This window comes from Delphinapterus leucas, chromosome 4 (genome assembly GCF_059928025.1).
Source record: "Delphinapterus leucas isolate spDelLeu-1000000601 "Yukka" chromosome 4, BTC_Dleu_Yukka2, whole genome shotgun sequence".
In the NCBI taxonomy this organism is placed as follows: domain Eukaryota; kingdom Metazoa; phylum Chordata; class Mammalia; order Artiodactyla; family Monodontidae; genus Delphinapterus; species Delphinapterus leucas.
Window position 1 is genome coordinate 7,031,493 of NC_143132.1, and position 13,678 is coordinate 7,045,170.

General features: G+C 44.2%; 1 protein-coding gene across 3 annotated transcripts in view; it reads left to right on the plus strand.

Annotated features, from left to right (window-relative positions):
* ERG (ETS transcription factor ERG) overlaps positions 1-13,678 on the plus strand; it is a 110,067-nt gene that overhangs the window by 64,516 nt on the left and 31,873 nt on the right. For all 3 annotated transcript variants that reach the window (XM_089910248.1, XM_089910246.1, XM_089910247.1), the window contains exon 3: positions 3,827-3,978. In XM_089910248.1, coding sequence (XP_089766374.1) covers positions 3,827-3,978 — 152 coding nt within the window. The remainder of the gene's footprint in view (positions 1-3,826; positions 3,979-13,678) is intronic.

The window sequence follows — 13,678 nt, forward strand, 5'->3', positions numbered from 1 at the left end:
CATATTTAAAGGGATGCTCTTTGCTATGTGCATTTCAAAGTAATGTACTGAATGCCCAAACCCTTACCATGTTAGAATAGAGAACGTGGGATCCTCTGTTCTAGGCTTGGTACAGGTAGGATACCAGGCTGTTTGTGGGAGCTTCTCCCTGTGGCTTCTTGGAATGCACAATGAAGGTAGAGCTAAACAGTGCAGTAAGCAAGGGGCAGATTTCTTACCACAGCTGGGCAAAGGGCTGAAAATGCATTTATTGGGACACTTTTCAATATACACTTTGCAATTCTCTGAATCATGTTAAGATTTCTTTTTCTTAAAATAGCAGTGTCTAAATTCCATGAAAAAAAATCCTCCTCCAGGATTTCCCTCTCTTTCTTATTTCCGTCTTTTTAGATACGCTCTGGATGGGTCACACATCTGCTGTGCTGGGGAATGAACAGTCCAGGGGCAAGGATGGTGGCCTAGACTATGAATCGTGTATGTATCACAGTGCACACCTTAAGCCAGAGTAACATGTGGGGCAGGGCGTTCTTGATGCCTTTCTGAAATAAAGATCTGCTTTACTTTTTAAAGGGCCGCCATCCTAGCCATCTTAGCTTTACTGGGTGGGGCTGTCTGTCCGGGGGTTATAAGTGTGGCCAGTGAGTAGAGGCTGCCCAGCTTCAAGCCTCAGTTCTGCCTCCTCCTGGCTCTGAGACCTGGAGCAATTCCCTTCTCTTTTGTGTCATCAGTTTACACATCTGAGAAATGGAGCTAATGCCAGCGGCCGCTGCACCAGGCTGTTGTGAGGACTGGTAACTGTTAAGCTCTCAGAACACAGCGACATATATATATGCTACTCTTTTGCTATTAAAATTTCCAAGAGAATAAACAAGGCGAAATGACTGAACAGTGAGAATAGAACACCTGGGGCCCCTTTAACCAGTATTTATTGAATACCTGCCTTGAGTCTCGTATGTCAGTGGCCCTATGGGGTGACCTCTCCCCTCTTTCGGGTTGGAGTTCTGTTAGATTTATTACTTAGATTCAAAAACTATTTGAAGTGATCACAAACATGGTTCCCTTCTGTCTTCCTCTGAAGCTAAAACAAAATACAGTGGAAAAAAGACAACTTTTTTTATTGAACTGAAGGTACAACGTTTGAAAATAGGGTTTCATTCTGCTGCTTTTTTTCACAATGAAAGCTGGCTGGAAAAGCTTAATGAGATGAATTATGTCTTCTGGTTATAAGATGAAGACAAAGTAACCATATTGAAGACTGTCCGTGTTTTAAATACTTAACACATATTTTTGGAAAGCTCTGGTAAAATGCAATTTAATAGCTCATTATATCTCTGTATTTGATGAGGGATCTATTTTAATGCCATGGGAAAACTGATTTGTTCCTAAAGCTTTCGTCCTCAGAGATGGAAATTGAACAATTGAATTGTAAGAAAATGGGAGAGTTGGAACGTATGGTCCATAATCCCCCATGTTTCCTCTTTCTATAATTCTATACATCTCTTTGACTTTTAACTTTTTAGATGGATAACTGCCTTGCTGGAGAAGAAAGAATTTATGGTACCTGATATACAGCAGGCACTCAATAAAAAATAGTCTAAATGGAGGAGTGAACGAATGAATCTGAACAGTGCTCATCTTAGATCTTACAGATGTTACTTGAGTGACACTCATCACCTAAGTAGCATCTAAAGTCTTTTTCCTAAAGAAACAAACCCCTTTAACTCTCTTCCCTAGTAACTTCTCTCCTTGAGACCAACAGACCAAAACATACCTACTCCACTCAACTGATGGAATTTTCCAAAGGGAAAGGAAACTAAGTCTCAAGTGAAGACATTCAGTGTTTTGATATTAGGATGGGTCTTTTAGAGATAAATGTTGGAAGCCAGGAAAAACAGCATCAAAAGGAAATAATGCACGTGTAGGCAGCATTGGAAATATAGAGGGTTCGCGCCGTGGGAACTCCGACTGCTATTATTTTTAAATTTCCTTCATGTTACTACAGCTGTGAGGATGCCATGAAACAGGGCTGTGTATTTCCAGGCCCATGGTAGGAACTTAGTCCTGGATGACCCCAACTATAACCTCCATCCACAGACATACCTGCTTCTTCCCCATCATCAGCCCTAAGCTCCCTCCATCAGCACCAGACATGTGCAAGGGATGCCGAGAGCAAATCTGTAGTTTTAAAGTTCCCAGATGCTGAACAAACTCTTTCCAGGGCCTTTGGTCTGCTCTTCCTGTCCACACCCCTGCCATGGCTCTTGGGTCTAGAATGACTTTTTCCACCCCACCTCAGTCCTGCCCCACCCAGAGAGTGCCCTTCTGCCTCAATGCCTCAGACCATCTCTGACTTGAAGGTCACGTCCATGCCAGGCCTATAGTTCCAAGATTCTGCAGATTGGCTGCAGAGTTCCAGCAAACAAAGTGTGGAGGAGACAAAGGAAGGCTCACTGGAGTGGAGCCCACAACCATCAGGGCCTCAGACATGGGGATGGAAATCTAAAATCCAATGGAGATGTGTAGATTCCTAAGAGTATGAAGAATCCTGTGTTGGGTAACACTTGAGAGGAAATTTCCAGAAATCCACCTTAGAAGACATAACTCAACCATCAAGATCCCTCAGAAAAAAACATTTTTCTGTTTCCTGGTTAAGCTGCATTTTCTGTTTGGAGTTTCCCCATTATGTATGATTTCACCATGTCCAATAACTTTCCAGTCTCACTTAAAAATTTATATTCCCCTTTTTTCTTTTTTTAGAAAGGCAGGTTTGTCTTTGTCCAAGAGGCCATGGCTGTCTTAATGAACAGCAGCCCTGTGTGCTGTTCCCCAAGGCCCAGCAGCTGACTCCTTTCTGCAGGCACATAGCTGGTTTCCCCCTGCCAATCCTAGTCCTACAGGGCTGTTGGGGTCCCCTGTCCTTCTCCCTCCTCTGATCTTCCTGCCTGCACCTAAGCCAGGAACACTGGGGGCCTTCAAACTCTGTGTCTAAAGATTGGCTGCAGGGATCTGAAATTGAGCACAAGGATTTCGTTCTGAGGTTGTGAAGAGGCATGCACTCTAGGATAAACCTTGCTGAGGGTCGTCTCCCAGCATCTGTGTGCGTGGCCTGTTTACAGTCACACAGGGAGAACAAGCGCCAGTTCCCTGCTCCTTGCAAGTGTTTCCAGTCAGTTGTCACGGAAGGGGGTTTGACACGACAGTTTCAGAAGGAGCTGGCTGGAGAAATAGAAGCCAGGTGGCAGCTTTGCTTCCCACGTGCCTGCCCTCTGCTTCCACTGAGCAGGGGCACTGTCTTAGTCTGCTCGGGCTGCCATCACAAAATACCATGGACTGGGGTGGTGGTGGTGGGGTGCTTAAATAACAGTTCTGTAGACTGGAAGTCAAAGATCAAGTTGCTGGCAGGGTTGATGTTTGGAGACAGCTCTCTTCTTGGGTGGAGGATGGCCACCTTCTCACTGTAAACTCAGTGGCAAAGAGGAGAGAGACAGAGACAGAGAGAGGTATCTGGTCTCTTTGTCTTCTTATAAGGGCCACTAATCCCATCATAGGGGCCTCACCCTTAGGACCTTATGTAAACTTAATTATCTCCCAAAGGACCCACCTCCAAATGCCATCACGTGGGGATTAAAGCTTCAAAATATAAATTTGGAAGAAACACAGCCATTCAGTTCATCACAGACACTGCATTTGGCTTTTCACAGTCTCCTCCCCCTTCCTCACACCCCTCCACCTTGCCCCTCCTTGCTTCTCTGGGTATCACACGGAGACAGGGAGGAGGGCTCTGGGTTGCCGCAATAATGGAAGGATGTGTCTTCTTCCCCTCCAGGAACTCCCCCGATGAATGCAGCATGGCCAAAGGAGGGAAGATGGTGGGTAGCACGGACACTGTCGGGATGAATTACAGCGGCTACATGGAGGAGAAGCATATGCCGCCCCCAAACATGACCACGAACGAGCGCCGAGTTATCGTCCCAGCAGGTCAGAGGCTCGGTCAGCGACCCACGCCTTCCTAGAACTTCATTTGGCTCTCTCTTCTTGCCCTTGGCATTGGTCACCCTCCACTGCCTGGAGCAATGGTTGTAAATGGAAGCCGGCAGAAGTTGGTCCACCCACAGTGAAATGTTCACTGCTCTGGGTGTGTGTGTGTGTGTGTGTGTGTGTGTGTGTGAAAGAGAGAGAGAGAATCCATGAAAAGTGACCTCTCTAAGGAAGAATTGGCTTTTCTCTGAGGTTATTTGGTGTTAAATATCCTTCCTTTTATGAGGTGCTATTTATAATAGAAGGTAGGCTTTAAAAGTTTTTTTTTATCTAGCAAAATTAACAGTTGGGAGCCCTATATTGTTTGATCTCAAACTCTGAAATTCCAGCTATCACTGACCTATAACAGACTCTGAGAGCCAGAAAAATTCTTTGCCAGAAGTAGTTCTAAACCCAAGCCAAAACAATGGCTCTGGATTTGAGGAAAATGCCAGGAATTTATTTATTTAGCAAAACTAAAGGTAATAGGAAGGATGCCTTAAACCTCCTCAGAGGAAATGCACTACATAAAACCAAAAATATCACCACAATAGCAACGGTGACAACTCAGTGGGTCCTGACTCTATATTAGGTATTTGGTGAGCGATGTGCAGACATAGAAAGTTTGGTGTCATGAAATCTTGGGAAATAGGTAGTGTCTTTGTCACAAGTGCCCTGATGAGGAAATTGAAGCTTGGAGAGGTCAGCCTGCAGTTAATAAGAGGCCGAGTTAGAGCTCAGGCCCTTCTGACTCCTTCGTTCTCTTCCTTTCGGGGGGGAGGGGGGTTGGAATGAATCTCAGCCCCTTGCAGTAGCCCTGCCGGTTCCCTCCCATCACCCACTGCAGCCACCTGGTCCCCGTCTTGTTCTGCCTCAGGGGCTGAACTGGCTGTCGCCTCAGCCCGAAACCCCCTTGGTTCCAGGGAGTTCTGTCCTTCACCAGGGCTCTGTGCAAACATCTCTTCAGAAGCCTTTCCCGACCACTCCATCCAGAGTCGCCCCCCCCCACTCCACCCAGTGACTCTCAACCCCCCACCTGCCTCATTTTCCTTTATTGCCTTTATTCCCATCTGTCACTATAGTGGACATTTATGTGAAAGCTCTCTTATTATCTCCTCCCTCAATAGAATGTAAGCCCCACAAAGGCCCTACCTCCATGGCCAGGTGCAGTACCTAGTGTGTACTAGGCGCTCAATGAATATTAACTGAGGGAGGAATGGATGAAGGGGTGCCTAGCCACTGGGTAGTCCTGCCCGGGCTGCCCCTTGTTGCCGGAGTAATAAGAGGTGTGCATGGGTGAGGTTGGTGCAAACTTGATTCTCCCTTGCCGCAGAAGTCACCTCTATTCATCTCCATGAAGTGTGATGGCAGACGGGTTCAAATCCCCTCCGTGGCGTGATTCCCACCCCTGCCCCTCCTTCTGCATCAGGTCACATCCAGTGGACTTCTGTTCCCGTTGCTTTCCGAACAGCAGAGTTCAGAGTGCAGAGTCCTTGGCAAAACCTCTGACTTGGGTTCATGGACTGGGTTTCTCTTCAGGGTTGTCACTGTGTGGCTTTGCAGCAAAATGATTTGATGCAGTTATAGGTATGAAAGGGATCATCCATCCCTGGTCTGGAAGCACACGTCGTAAGGCTTTTACAGGAGACAGTGGAGAGAGTCTCAAGTGTGCCGTATGAGAGGGACAAAGCTGGTTTTCGTGTTTCTTGACAGACAGTTGGCATTTATGCAGAGGGCGTGTATTTGGTTTGATCGTGGGAACTAAGCTGCATTCCTGAGACCCATTACTTGTTACCGAGACTTAGAACAGGAGGCATTTCCTGTTGAATGGGAAAAACTATGGAAGGGCAAATGTCCGAGATGCCCATCCGGGATGTGTGGTACCTAAAAAAGGCTTGAGAACAGACATGTGCCTGGAGAGGACTGGGAGGGCAGGGATGCTGTTGCCTTGGACACTGGCTGACGCTGAACGGGGTGACATAGAAACCCAGAGGATGTCCGCCCAAGCCCATCTCACCCTTTGCCTTCCTCCTTAAGAAAGTATTTTCTTCAGTTTACGCAAAACAAAGTCTTTTTAGTTCTCTAAGGTGAGAGAATCAATCTGAGGAGAGGCCCATGTTAAAGATGCTTATCTGGGTTCCGTGTAGAATCGCAGACCCAGGAGCTAAGCCTGGTGCCATTATATGCTTTTAACTGACGAGGTCCTATTTCTGTCCTGCCAGCAATAGCCTTTGATGTCATCAGTATCCTTTCCAGTAGGGCCAGACTTGCGGCTTCCTATGTGAAATAAACTGTTTAGAAAACAGGAGAGATATTTACATGGGAAAGAGGCAAAGAAGCAATTGAATCAAGTCAAAGCATCCACCATTTGTGATCTATGTAGTAGGTGCTCATTAAATGTCAGTCGGTTGGGTGGAAGCCTGGTTGCACAGATTGGCTCATATTAAGTTTCTGTGTAAAGGCTGGTTTCATCTCCTGAAGAAAGTCCTCTTTCAGCTGTTCCCTCCTTTGGTTGCTTCATGCCAATGCAGAGGCAGTTATTCAGTTAACAGGGTTTGTAAGAGGGCTCATTGTGGCTGGTTTTGCAAGTTGTGAGTCTTTCAGTTATTGGTCAAGCCTCCTGTGTGTGTGTTCATACACAGACACACAGATGAACACACACACACAGAGCTGCATTGCACAATCCAGAAAATTCCCCAGCGTAGAGATGGCAGGACGTGGGGACCACTCTGTCAGCTGCTGCCTCTGTACCTTAGGCCCCAGCTCTGGGATCCAGGCACCTCACTTGGGCACATTTTGAGTGTAGAGGACTCCATATACTTAGGTAGAATTCTCCAAACCTGGTTCTGACTGGTTCATATAGTTCCTACTACTTAAACACATTGATTGGCACTCATAAGTGCAAATCAAAAAGATAACCAAACCCCCCCCAAAAAAACCCATTATTTACTCTGAAGCACTTGCACCATCGATCACCTACATACTGACATTCATGTCCTAGACCTAAAAATGGTCCTGATACACACGGGCCCGAAGATGGGTGTGTTAGTGAGAAGAAACAGCAGAACTTGGGGTATTGTCTGTGTTCAGATTGGGCTCTTGTACCTGAATTCCTCACTTCTCAAAGTTCCTGGTTTTGAGACTCACTGTCTTTAACTCAAAAGCTTTAAAGAAACTCATAAAATAACCCTAATGAATAAATGTATACCTTCATTGGATATATTTACACTCTCTCCTTGTTTCAAAATGGATTTAAGAAAGCTCACACAAATATAAATAAAGGAACAAGACAGAATCCATATTCAGAGTAAACGGATAGAGAACAGGGGCTAAAGTAAGAACTTAACAGACGGTGAAACCAGGAGGGAGGTTTGTATGTTTGTGTATATATGTATATATTTTTAACGCAAACTTTTAAATCCTGCACAGTTGCAGAAAGTGGGTGTTATTTGGGTCCAAGGTGTCAGCAGGCTGTGTGAAGGTGCCTCCATCAGTACATGCCTCAGTGTCCCTAGAATAAAAAGAAAACAAATGGGGGAAAGACGGCCCAGCTATTAATTCTGAGTCTAGGGAAAAATGTGTTCCTTGGTTTATTGTAGGCGGGTAACAGGGAAGTCACAAGAAAAATAGTCAGTAGAGCTGCCAGACATTCTGGGAAACCCTGGCTTACACCTGTCATCCTGGCAAGGTTGGTGATTGTGCCCCTGCCCCTCAAAGTGTAGTGGTTAGACAATACATCACACCTGTTCTTCCTTTCTTTCTCTCTCTTCCTCCCTTCCTTTTTTCCTTCCTCCCTTCCTTCCTTCCTTCCTTCTTTCCTCCCTCTTTCTTTTTCTTTCTTTCTTTCTTTCTTTCTTTCTTTCTTTCTTTCTTTCTTTCTTTCTTTCTCTTTCATCATCTATCAATCATCTATTCTTTCTATCACCTGTATATCTATCATTTATCTATATCTGTCTATCAGTTATCTATGTGTCTCTATCATTTATATCTATATATCATACCTGTCTGTCTGTCTATCTATCTATTTGGTGTGAATATCTGTATATCTGGGTCTACATCTCAGGGGGTTGGGCTGTTTCTCATGTTCACAGCTGTAGATCAAAGTATCATTCAGTGAAATCAGTCTTAATAAGAGGGGCCCTGACATGGGACCCAGTTAAATGGCTCTTTGCTGACTCAGCTTAATTTGGAGGCTGACTGGGAAATGTTTCTCCCAAGTGTGACCAGAACCACTTGCATCAGGGTTCCCTGGGAGACTTATGATTTAAAAATGCCCATCTCTAAATTTTATGACTCCTGGTGTGGGGTTGAGGATTTTACATAGTTAACACATTCCTGTGTGATTTTCATAAATTATAAGGTTTGAGGTGCTCTAAGCTAGAGAGAAGACACTAAATAAATTTTGCTTTCATACACCTTCATTATTTGAAATAAAGGCATCATTTAGAAAAGGAAGTTGGCCAAAGAAAGAATTGTCCTAAAGCTTTTCCCTTCAGATGTGTTTTGGGGGCTGTCATTGGCTGGCCCAATAAATTCTGTAAAGGTCCTGCATCAAGGCACTCACGGGGAAATACAGGGCCATTTAAGGCACAAAACACAGTGGAGAGCTGAGGAAGAAGCCCCGCAGCTCCATTCATTGGTGGCAGTGCTGAGCTCCATTCAGACAGATCAGATCAAGCGCAATACTCAGCCTTATACATTTTACTGTGCTCCCATCAACAGCCGAGACAACTCGGGGACAACCCGGGAATCTGACTTCCAGGTGGTATTTGCAATTCTTCTTCACCAAGGCTGTGAACACAGATCGAGTTTTAGAAAGAATGGGTCCCCATTGTACAATGGAACTAATATGTTCTAGAGAACGTAAGTTTTGTGATGTCTGATGAAGCCCCTGCAGCCTCTGATGCTATCCCTCCGTGTGCTGGGTGGCCTCCAGCAGTCCCTGTTATTTCTTTGGCCTTGACAATATGCTCAGCGATGTGCTAACTGAGAGAGCTGGCAAAGAGTAAGGCACGGTCTTCATCCACTTTTCTTCAGAGTTGCAGAACGCTGACCAAAATGCAACAGAACCTCTGGTTTCAGCAGCTTACATCATTTTGAGAAGATTTTTCTTTTCCTTTATTTTTATTCCCTAAAATAGGTGCTAAGGCATGGGGCTTTTCAAACACTTCTTTTTTTTTTTTTTTTTTTTGCGGTACGCGGGCCTCTCACTGTTGTGGCCTCTCCCGTTGCGGAGCACAGGCTCCGGACGCGCAGGCTCAGCGGCCATGGCTCATGGGCCCAGCCGCTCCGCGGCATGTGGGATCCTCTCGGACCGGGGCACGAACCCGTGTCCCCTGCATCGGCAGGCGGACTCTCAACCACTGCGCCACCAGGGAAGCCCAAACACTTCTATTTTTATTTTCTAAATATCCACTTTGAGCACAAATGCTCTTGGGAGTCAGAAGTCTCAGAGACAAAAAGTTGCCACATTCATCTTTTAACTGGCTCCTTGTCTGCATTCATTCATTCATCCATTCATTCATCCATCCATCCATCCATCCATCCATCCATCCATCCATTCATTCATTCATTTACTGAGCACTTAGAATATTCTAGTCACCAAGGATAAAAGCTCTTATGTGATTTAAAACCCCCTGTTCCTGGCCCCCAAACACACATGGCTAGAACTTCTTGTATTGTGTCTTCCTCAGGCCCTCCCTGCTGGGTAACTTCTACTCAATGCGTGAGGTATTTACTGGGTACTTGCTACTCTCACACCAGTCACAGAGGAAATGACCAAAGCCTGTGAGAAGCAGATAAGACCCAGCCACATGAAGTTAAGTAATTCGTGACAGCAGAGAGTATGATTAAGAGCTCAAATGAGTGATTCAGACATGTTTCAAAATAGCTGAGGAACGAGATGACTGTAAACATGACTAGTAAAGAAAAGCTTCCTTTGTTCCCTGATGACAAGATTTCTAAATCCCTTTGCAGCCTCCACCCTGTCCTGCCCTCCAGTCACATCGTTCTCCTGTGCTGTGTTGTCACAAGTGTCCTCGCCCATGCTGTTCCCTCTGATGGAATGCCCTTCCTCTCTCTGCTAACAAATCCTTCTCACTTTTCAAGGCATCTTTGAAATCCACCTTGTCTAGGAAGCCATCCTTGATCTGCTGGCACCTTCATTGCTTCTCTGCCAACGTCTTACCAATTCTTTCATCGCCACACTTTATTTGGTTTTATACTATAGTCTATAATGCATCTGTATACTGGACATAGCATTTAATTCCATGGAGGATTTGAGATGCCTTGTGAACTAAACTACTGATAATCATGTGAACCAAGCTACTGATCAGTTAGAAACTGATGTTTGTTTGTATGAGATCAGTACTAAGGCAATTACAAACATTAATGGAAAACCAAGGTCACATGAAGGAGGAATGCAGCCATTTTGGCCACAAGCTTGGCCAAGATGCTGTAGCTAATCTTCCAGTATGGCTCTGAGCATCCTGGTGGCCAGTGTAAAAAGAGCCATTTGGGGAATTAATGCCTGTTTTCAAAAAAGTTTCACAGGGAAGGCAATATTTTTATTGGTGCAGAATCCTAAAAGCAGGATCCCTGGACTTAATGTTCGGGCTTCACTGAGGCTACAGTCATGACCACCATCCTGCCTCAGTGGCAGTACCACGTAGTGCCAGCCTGCTTCTTGTGACATCCTCCACGGACAGAGTGAGTTACATTAGCGAACAGCTCAGTGCAGGCAGAGAGCGTACGCCCAGTGTGAGTCTTTGCTGGTCTGGTTTCTTAGAAAGTCAGGATTTTGAGTTTTCAGAGTGACAGAAGGCTCTCATCACCTGCACACGGTCCTTTCTACATAGGACATCTCCAAGCTGGGCTTGAAAGCAGACGAATAACAAGCAATAGAAGAATACACTCTCCAACCAAGCCCAGATGACCAACATATTACTACGATTTAATCTTATTAGAGTTAGTTATTTATAAGCCTGTCTGTTCTATTAGATTGTGAGCATCCTGAGTTGGTGATTATGTCTTTTGCATATTCTTCACCACCAGCCAAAGCAGCAAGCTCGTGGCCTGTGTGCAGAAGTCAGTAAACATGCATTTATTTGAGTGAATGGGAATCCGGCTTTAGTTAGTGGGAACCACAGAATCACAGGAGACAGATGTACAAGATTCTTAGTGATCTTCGTTCATCTTTGTATTAGGCAGGGTTCTCCAAAGAAGCAGAACCAATCTTTCTCTCTCTCTGTCTCCCTCTCCCTGTCTGTGCTTTACTCAGTCTCACAATTCAGATGCTGGTATCTTCTGGAAACACCCTCACGGACACACCCAGAAATAATGTTTAACTAAATATCTAGGCAGCCCATGATCTAGTCAAGTGGAAACATACAATTAACTATCATAAAACTCTTAAACATGAGAAAATCGAGCCCTAGGGAGGTGAAACAACTTTCCCGAGGACACACGCAGAGATGGGTGAGACCAGAGCCAATTCCAAGGCCTGTGCTCATTTATACTTAAAGAACTTCTTGGTAAAGCTACACATTTCTTTTTTTTTTTTTTAATGGGAGTATAGTTGATTTACAATATTTTGTTAGTTTCAGGTATATAACACAGTGATTCAGTATTTTTGAAGATTATACTCCATGATAGGTTATTATAAGATAATGGGTATTATTCCCTGTGCTATACAGTCTATCCTTGTTGCTTATCTGTTTTATACATAAAAGTTTGTATCTGTTAATCCCACACCCTTAATTTGTACCCCTCCTTCCCTTTCCCCTTTGGTAACCACACATTTGTTTTCTATAAACTATACATTTCTTTATTTTACTTTGTCATGCCTCTAAACACTTCCAAAGATCTCTCCCATTATGTCTGCATTATGGAATGTGTTTCTATAAGCTTCTGGTTACAATTTTTTATGCTAAGTCAAGCAACTAAACAACCAGACCAACTAAAAGTTAAATCCTAAAGTCAAAACTAATTATATTTTTAAACTATGAGCTGAATTGAGGAAACTGCCATTGGGTTATATGTGTGACTGAAATGATAAAGACAGAAATAGCAACAGTCACCATCTGTTGGGTGCACACTGTTGTCAGGCAGCTGGCCATGTTCTTTATTAAAAAGGGATTATCTCACTTAAATCCCACAACTATCCTGTGGTCTAGGGACTATTTATTGTTCTCACTTTACAGATAAAGAAACTAAAGCTAGGGAAAATAAGATAGTAGCCCAAGATGTCCTAGCCAATGATGTGAAGAGCCAGAATTCTAACCCAGTTCTGTCTGAATCCATAGTCTGAGCTCTTATTCCTATCCTACATGATCAAAAATGTCCAGGAAGAACACAAGGTAATAGAATGGTGGAATAAATTTGTTAAATTGTTGTAGATTCTGAAATGGCCTTTTCAAAGGAGATGTAAGTAATAAGTCAAGGGATAAAGGAGGTTTTCAAGATCGTCTGTTGCTCAGCCCGTAACCTTTACATTTCCATGATGATAATGATTTCTCTGTTTTTCCTGAAAACCAAGAAAAGAATCGCATTGAAAATAGCTTTGATTTGGCAAGAATGGCTGGGTGGATGTTAGTAAATGTAAAAAAAAAAATTAAGATAGATGATTCTGGTTTGGTTCATCCTGTACTTAAGATGCCCATGTGATACACACAAGGCAGTTCAGTGGGCCCATGTAGAGCTAGGGTTAAAATTCTTTATCATGGGTCACTGCACGTGAGTTCTAAACTATGCCATTTTCTAGCTCTGGGAAGTCATTTAATCTTGCTGATCCTTAGTTTTTTTGCCACTACAATAAGGATGATAGTAATGCCTACCTCATATGGTGCTGTATGGATTAAATAAGACATATGTGTGAAGTGCATAAACAGTGCTTGGGTTATAGTGATACCTCCAAAAATTGCAGCTCTTCTCTTCATATTTGGTCAGGCGTTTGGGAGAAAGTGCTAGACTCAAGGGATGAGCATGTATTATGGGTTGAATTGTTCCCCCACAAAAAAATATGTTGACGTCCTAATTTCTGGTGCCTTGGAATGTGACCTGATTTGGAAATAGAGTATTTTCAGATTTGATCAAGTCAAGATGAGGTCACAAGGGTGGGCCTAATAAAACGACTGGTGTCCTTATCAAAAGGGGACATTTGGACCCAGACATACATGGAGGGAAGATGATGTGAAGATACAGGGAGAAGGCCATGTAAAGATGGAGGCAGAGATTGGAAGGATGCAGCTGCAAGCTAAGGAACGCTGAGGATTGCCAGCCACCACCAGAATATGGAAGAGGAAAGGCAGAATTTTATCCAGAGTCCCAGAGGGAGCACAGCCCTCCTGAGAGCTTGATTGCAGACTTCTAGCCTCCAGGACTATGAGGGACCACGTTCCTGTTGTTTTAAGCCACTTAGTATGTGGTCCTCTGTTAATGACAACCCTGGGAAACCAATACAGCGTGCGTGTTGTAGTTGGAACGTGAGAGCCTAGACGCCCAGGGATATCTATGAAGTGAGGAGAATGGAGGACCGAGGACAGAACTCCAGGGACACCAACGTTTAAAGAGGGGCAAAGAAAGAAAACCCAAGCAGGGAGAGACTTTGAAATGGAACAAGTCGCTCTATTTCTAAAACATGATGGGCATAAGCAGCGTTGTC